The 7,835-nt window shown below is 37.0% G+C and overlaps 1 protein-coding gene across 2 annotated transcripts; it reads right to left on the bottom strand.

The window, feature by feature from the left end:
- Window positions 1-207: 207 nt before the first annotated feature.
- On the bottom strand, window positions 208-2,703 carry LOC125480821. 2 transcript variants are annotated; one of them, XR_007261078.1, is made up of 3 exons: window positions 1,811-2,703; window positions 661-1,342; window positions 208-363 (listed from the first exon to the last, which is right to left on the bottom strand). XR_007261078.1 is itself a non-coding variant. In XM_048591989.1 (3 exons), the coding sequence occupies exons 1-3, from the start codon at window positions 1,974-1,976 to the stop codon at window positions 320-322; spliced, it is 342 nt and encodes a 113-aa protein (XP_048447946.1). In that variant the 5' UTR covers window positions 1,977-2,703; the 3' UTR covers window positions 208-319. The 2 variants fall into 2 exon arrangements, 1 of the variants encoding a protein (XP_048447946.1); XM_048591989.1 differs by having other exon boundaries at window positions 661-792.
- Between the last annotated feature and the right edge of the window lie 5,132 nt (window positions 2,704-7,835).

Here is a 7,835-nt window from a genome sequence, read left to right as displayed (position 1 = left end):
GGCCAGAGAAGTAAATTAAGTAACTACTAGAATATACCCTCTCACTCGGATTACACAAAAGGAATATATCTCGAATTTCCACCATACTCATATCTGTCAGCTTTTTGTACCTTCTTTTTAGATTTTCTTAAAGGAACTTTTGTAGCTTCTTTGTATATTTCTTGAAGGAAATAAATGGATTGAAGAAAATAATAACAATTGTTCTAGTTTCTCAAAGAGTATGTAGGAATCTGAATCCAACAAAATAAGTAGGCACCATTCTATCAATTTCTATAAGTTAGAAACTTTCTGAATGGGGGAAAAAGTTACATCCATTGAACTAATTCTTTGAAGAGACACGCTGATGATGTGACTTTTTAAGATCTGCTGCAACAAAAAGGCCAAATAAAAGGAGTCAATATTGCTGCTCTATATAAGTTAAAACAGCTAGGTAACTCTAGATTATGGATATTCGCTTGTGCAAAGAATCAAAATTTGCATCAAAGTGATAGTGACATGAATACATATGGTTGGCATACATATTAAGTTTCTGTACATGATTAACGCTGTGTACGGAATCACTACTCTACCACACCAGCGAATTGGATAAGTAGTTTATTAGAAAAACAAAAATAATCTTGCAAATCATAAAGTTGCAGCAATGCTGGCTAAAGTTCCGACCTAAGTGAAAGCAACACCGGCTGACGAGTACAGCAGAAGCCTGATGAGTAAGCATGTCAAATTGAGAATGCAGATGTCTAAGCTGCCTCTGCCAACCGTAAAGCTTCAGCTTTATAGGCCAAAGTTGCATCCCTAAGGAAGGAAAGAAGTCTGTAAGTAGCTGAAGCAGGATACCGCAATGCATCATCACTAGGCAAAAAAATGATTATGATTCTGTAATCCAAGAATCAATGGTACGTCTAAAGATTCAAAATGTCCATATCATACTGAAGCTGAAAACTAGGTTTATTAGATAAAGTGAAGTTCGAACCAACTCGACATGCTGTTAAATTACGAACAAGGATAAACTGCAAATCCAACACATGCAAAGAAGCTTTAATAAGACCTATTTCACAGTCCATCCAGTCATATCTTATACTAGAAAAAAAGTGTCATAAAATCTTTAGTCCGGGTGATTCCATCAAGTACAAACAAGAACTTAGCTGGTACCAAACAACATGCATAAGCCTGAACTCAACCACATCCAGAAACCCTTTCACACCCTACTTGCCCTCAAACAAATCAAGTCAGAACTTCAATAACCGTCGGACCAAAGTAGTCAGAGATAGATCCAAAGCAAAAGGTAGCACAAGCAACGCTATCGCATAGCGGATACCATGAATACGGGGTATCAAATCTTCCACTACAAGAACAATCAGGGTGTCAGATGATTAATGAAGAGCATGGCAAGGAATCTTGAGAAGCATAACAAGATGAAGTGCAAGAGTTCAAAAGGCAACTAGCCAACTGATCAAATTAGCCGAGCATGGAAAGACAGGAAATGTGGCGCTGCCGAGAATGGCCAACTATGTGAAATGTGGGGCTGTCTACTAATAATTCCTAAAGAGTAAATAATCAGGAGTTGAGGGATGAGAGAACACATGTTTTGTCGGCATCATACATACACATAAAGCACTATATCATCCACAACTATAATTCAAAGGGCTGGCATTTTCTTCAAACATCTAAAATCAGTCAATTTGCTTATTTACATCATTTTTGTTTGGTTCAGTTTGATGTTGCTAGCGTTTTTGCTTTACCCACGAAAGCTAAAAGCGATATCAACCAAATCTGGAGACTTCACAATAAGAACGGAATGTAATAAGCATACCGTGATAAACAGAACGTCCAATTCCTTTTCCCTTCACCAGCTCCGACAGCATAATACAACAAGGTGCAGAGGGAATTATGACTAGGAAATGTAGCCCTGCACCTTGCAGGCTTCCCTTCAAGTATATCATTCTGATGAAGAAGAATGTTACATGATTCAGTACCATATAACAGATAAAATCACTAAATTACGCAATCGGTTTAATGAGATAAAAACAATAAATCAGGTAAACAGTTTAATGAGCCCAAACCCTGCAGTTTCCATGTCATGTGCAATCAAATCCGATAAGAAAGGACATCACTGGATTAATTTGAAATTAAGTCTCCAATTACATAAAACCAGTCTGTCAACTGACTACATTTACTAACACATAATAAAGAGAGTCAAACGATGTCCCTGCTGCGGGTAGAATCGAACTCGCACAGCCCCATGCCGGGGCAGGAGAGCCGCAACAGATGGAATTCCTTAGGCTTCGAAGTGGTGGGAATGAGCTGATACCGAGGCCATCACATTCAGGTGGACTTGGATTATTCCTCTGGAGATTTCCTCGATGAGCTCTTCACCTAAGTAGGCACGATCAGTTTGCATTTTGAAACTCAAGGTGGCCGTCTGGTTGGTCTCGCTGGTTAAAAGCAAGGGAGGAGGCAATGACTTGGTAGTCACCATAAAGCTGCCGCCAAGCCAGCGATCGTACAAGAAGAGCGTGACCTGCAGACGATCGTCAAAGTAGAGGTAGAAGCCGTGCTTGCTGTTGGGGTTTGTGACTACGAGCTTCAGCTCCCATTCAACAGTACACTCGGGCCCGGCCGTGCTGAGTCGGGCAATGCTAATCGACTCGACACTTACTTCCAATGGTTCCGGAAAGGGCGAGTAAGCCCTATAGCAGACGAGGACGAAGAACACAATACTCACAATAAAAGCAGATAGAATGCTCACGACTAGGACGGGCCGCTGGCTATAATCGGTCCTCACTGTTGCATAAGTATTGAGAACGAACGCCGGTGGTTTCATGACGATGAGCTAGGTAGATCGTTCAATGGCGGTGGGAGAAAAGATGAACAACACTGGCCCAACTCAAAGTCCTAATTTGATCGAAAACTTTCGGTATTCCCAATTCTGTCATAACCCCAACTCAAAGCCCTATAAGTTTATTGATGCCTATTTCATAATTTGTAAATTAAATTGGGATAATTGACACTTTTTATTTTGGCGGAACTCAAATTGGAGACTTTTCTAAGAGCATCGTTGGAAATTTTATTATTATTATTATTATTATTATTATTAAATAATTAAGTGGAAATTAGAAGTGATGCTTTTGGTGAAAATATGCGTCTATCATAATGAAGAGTTGTAACTTTTAACTATTCATAAATGATCACATGCTTTATAAAGAAGTATCTAAAATCTATAAATAAGTGAAGCCTCCTATAATCATAAAACCATATATATATATATATATATATATGTTCATATTAATACATTGAGTGCACTAAAAATTAGAGTTTCATTAAGTCTATATGAAAGCCTTTTCAACACAATTGTAATTCGTTGAAGCCTTGTGATTTGGAGTGTGCAAGCGCCAACCAACCATGAGCACCATAGTGGGGGCGTAAACTTGTCTTAAGAACAGAGTGTCCAAGACTTGTCTCGACTATATTTCTAGGTTTTTTCTAATCCATTATGTCATGTTCATTTAACATTGGTTAATCATGTGCATGCATTACTTTGATATATAATTGTATGAATTATTTCTTAATTTTCTGTGTGATTTAATATACCAATTAGACCCTATTTTAAGTTTAGGTTTGGTTGCTATAATCTTGTCATCGGTTCCGAATGGCATTTCATAATTGGTAATTCATAATTGCTCGTTGTTTTGCATGATTGCGTACTTGGGGTTTCCATATTCGTTTTGATTGTTAATTTAATAAGTGCATGATCACTTTGTAGACAACATTTTTGAATTCATACATGTATTGTATCGAAGAACATGCCAACTATATATGTATTATTGTTGTGTTTTTACGTCTGCTTAATGTCGTATGCACGAAATGATTCATAAATTTATATATTATTCGTGAATTTATTAAGATTTGATTGGATTCAAATTAAGAGATAATATTGGAGCATGCATAGCGCTTCTTTTGTCTTTTACATAAGTAATAAGAATACGTGTATAATCTTATACTAGTTGACAAAAGGTTATTTCCTCACGAGTTTTCACAGGGAGAAGTTATTTGGTGAAGCAAATTTTTGTAATATGATGTTTTCTCTACTTACATTGGTTTTTTTTGTGTTCGATTAGTTACCGACGAAGTTTGAACGCAAGTCATGTGAAGTAAGCCCCACACCTAATCCCCACTAAAAAAAAAATTAGGATCCCTTTGCATAAAGGGCATATATATATAGACACACACACATACATATATAATATATGTATACGTATTGTGACATCCCACATCGCCAGGGGAGTGATCCTTAAATGTATATTCCCATCCCTACCTAGCATGAGGCCTTTTGGGAGCTCACTGGCTTAGGGTTCCGTAGGAACTCCGAAGTTAAGCGAGAAGGGGGCTAGAGCAATCCCATGATGGGTGACCCACTGGGAAGTTGCTCGTGAGTTCCCAAAAACAAAACCGTGAGGGAATGGTAAGCCCAAAGCGGACAATATCGTGCTACGGTGGTGGAGCGGGCCCGGGAAGTGATCCGCCCCGGGCCGGGATGTGACAAATTGGTATCTGAGCCAATCCCTGGCCGGAAATGTGCCGACGAGGACGTCGGGCCCCTAAGGGGGGTGGATTGTGACATCCCACATCGCCCAGGGGAGTGATCCTTAAATGTATATTCCCATCCCTACCTAGCACGAGGCCTTTTGGGAGCTCACTGACTTCGGGTTCCGTAGGAACTCCGAAGTTAAGCGAGAAGGGGGCTAGAGCAATCCCATGATGGGTGACCCACCGGGAAGTTGCTCGTGAGTTCCCAAAAACAAAACCGTGAGGGAATGGTAAGCCCAAAGCGGACAATATCGTGCTACGGTGGTGGAGTGGGCTCGGGAAGTGATCCGTCCCGGGCCGGGATGCGACATTTGGTATCAGAGCCTAACCCTGGTCGCGTGTGTGCCGACGAGGACGTCGGGCCCCTAAGGGGGGGTGGATTGTGACATCCCACATCGCCCAGGGGAGTGATCCTTAAATGTATATTCTCATCCCTACCTAGCACGAGGCCTTTTGGGAGCTCACTGGCTTCGGATTCCGTAGGAACTCCGAAGTTAAGCGAGAAGGGGGCTAGAGCAATCTCATGATGGGTGACCCACTGGGAAGTTGCTTGTGAGCTCCCAAAAACAAAACCGTGAGGGAATGGTAAGTCCAAAGCGGACAATATCGTGCTACGATGGTGGAGCGGGCCCGGGAAGTGATCTGCCCCGGGCCGGGATATGACACGTATATAATATATGTATGTATGTATGTATGTGTCTATATATAGACACACACCTCCCTACACAATTACAATTGGTTTCAGAAATTGGACAAAATCTGAATACAAGTGACTAAATAGGTTACAAGGTCTTTAACGTATTAATGAAAGATGGAATTTTAATAACCTTTCCACTTGATTCTCATTACTTTTTACTTGAATTTTCTTGTTTATCCTTTCAATTTTCTTCTTACTCATTCTTGGTGATCAAAACTATGTAACTTTTAGATCACTCAGTAAACTTCAACTCTACAAATTCAACAAAATTAGAAATTATTTGATAGCCAGTTCACATTGTCGATATTTTAGTTAAGTGAAGAACATGATTTGTCTATTCTATAAATAACCGTTAAATGACTAAATAATTTTCAATTTTATTATTTTTTAATAAAGATGATCATTAAGAGTAACCTAAAAATAGGTAGTTCAGATATTGTGCAACATTACAAGATAAAAGAAGACTAAAATAAGAAAGTCCAAATCAAAAAGTTAAAAGATTAATTTTTCCAGAATGCAGTGCAAAACTTAACAGAACAAAAATTTTGCTTTTTATGATAGGCAAACGAAACCTGTGTTGCCAATTTTTTTACACAATTACTATTGGTTTCAGAAATTAGACAAAGTCTGAATACAAGTGGCTAAATAGGTTACAAGGTCTTTAACGTATTAAAGAAAGATGGAATTCTAATAACCTTTCCACTCGATTCTCATTACTTTTTACTTGAATTTTCTCGTTTACCTTTTCAGCTTTCTTCTTATTCATGCTTGGTGATCAAAATTATGTAATTTTTAGATCACTCAGAAAACCTCAACTCTACAAAATCAACAAAATTAGAAATTATTTGACCACCAGTTCACATTGTTGATATTTTAGTTAAATGAAGAAAATGGTTTGTCTATTCTGTAAATAACCGTTAGATGACTAAATAATTTTCAATTTAATTATTTTTTAATAAAGATGATCATTAAGAGTAACCTAAATATAGGTAGTTCAGATATTGTGCAACATTACAAGATAAAAGAAGAGTAAAATAAGAAAGTCCAAATCAAAAAGTTGCTAATTTTTCCAGAATGCAGTGCAAAACTTAACAGAACAAAAAATTTTGCTTTTTATGATAGGCAAACGAAACCTGTGTTTCCAAATTTTTATCTGTATATTTTTATAGTCACACATCTGCATACAAGGGATGGATGCTTTTTAGAATTTGAACACCTTAATCCCCTTTAGTTCCCTAACCCCACATGCATCCTACTTTAGTAAACAAAATGAAAGTGGAGGATTATAAAGCAACCATAATGAGAGGATATCACGCCTATCTAATCCATCGATATCCATACAAAACAACACCACATCTAAAATCTCTCCATCATATAATATCGATTACTTTATGCTAATGGTAGTCCCCGTCGTTCATCTCGATTTTCACTTTCGCGTTTCTATTGCCTTTTTTTCTTTGCAATTCATTGTGTTACATTGTTTGCCCGTTAAATAAGCCGAAATTTCTTCCAAGTTGAATTTTTCAAATGAAAAATTAATCTAAAATAAAATTAGACGTAAAAATAAACTCCAATGAATTGAACTAAAAGTGAAAATAAAAGGAAAAACAAAGAGGAAAATGCAAGAAAAATTTTTACAATAACAAAATTGAGAATGTTAATAAACCATGTGGACTAACAGTGTAAAATTGACCTATAATTTTAATTCTTGCTCGATTTCCCAAACCTAAAGTTATCGTTTGCGTGTGTTGAGTGCCTTTTGTATCAATCACTGTTCTGGGTGGGTGTTATATTTAGTGTTCCTATTCCTTTTCTTTTTTCTTTCTTTTCTTTTCCTTTTTACTTTTATCATGAAAAGGAAATATCCAATGCCCCCACATGTGATCCCTTTTCTTCTTGGTAAAATCTTTGTATCCCAAACCCAACCCTATTTCCCTCTTTTCATGCGATATGCGAATATTCAAATATATATTAAACCCCACACATCTGACCAAAAATAAACCCCCAAAAAAGGAAGCCCTTTTTCTTCCTTTTACAATATCTTATAAAATTAAAATTCCAAGTTCCAACAATATATATTTCACAATGAAATAATATAGGATTAAGTCCAGATAACCACTCAACTTTAGAGCTGAATCTAAAATTGGTTCTAAAATTTTAAAATATTCTAAATAACTACTTAAAGTTTTAAAAATTGAACATCTATTTTGTTCACTAGCGTTCAGGGATGACAAGACAAATATTAAGCGTGTTTTAACTCTTCAAGTCATCTATGCAAATTTGAATCTCTAAATTGACATCATTTAGCTAAGCAAATTTATGGTAGAACTTGACGAGAATGAGTCAATTTGACGGATTAGAACTCCAAAAACCTCAATTAGTGAAAACCAACTTTAGTATTTGTCCACCTGATCATTTAATGTTAATAACGTCATTACTTAATTTTGGTAAAGTCCTCACCTACCAGATGTCTAATTTTCAAAACTTTAGTTAGTCATTTGAAATGTTTCAAAAGGTTAAGACTAATTTGAAATCACCACAAAAGATTGAGGTG

Source organism: the organism of the source record quoted next, unplaced genomic scaffold, assembly GCF_019419815.1.
Source record: "Pyrus x bretschneideri cultivar Hongxiangsu unplaced genomic scaffold, Pyrus_bretschneideri_v1 Contig10, whole genome shotgun sequence".
Taxonomy (NCBI): Eukaryota; Viridiplantae; Streptophyta; class Magnoliopsida; order Rosales; family Rosaceae; genus Pyrus; species Pyrus x bretschneideri.
The sequence above is the reverse complement of the archived record's forward strand: the minus strand, read 5'-3'. Positions and strand labels throughout refer to the sequence as shown.

Coding starts and splice junctions, on each gene's coding strand:
- LOC125480821 (XM_048591989.1), bottom strand. CDS start 1,976: ATGGTACTGAATCATGTAACATTCTTCTTCATCAGAATGATATACTTG. Junction 793..1,810: donor TGGACGTTCTGTTTATCACG/GTATGCTTATTA, acceptor TTCCTTCCTTAG/GGATGCAACTTTGGCCTATA. Junction 364..660: donor CCGGTGTTGCTTTCACTTAG/GTCGGAACTTTA, acceptor TTGTTGCAGCAG/ATCTTAAAAAGTCACATCAT.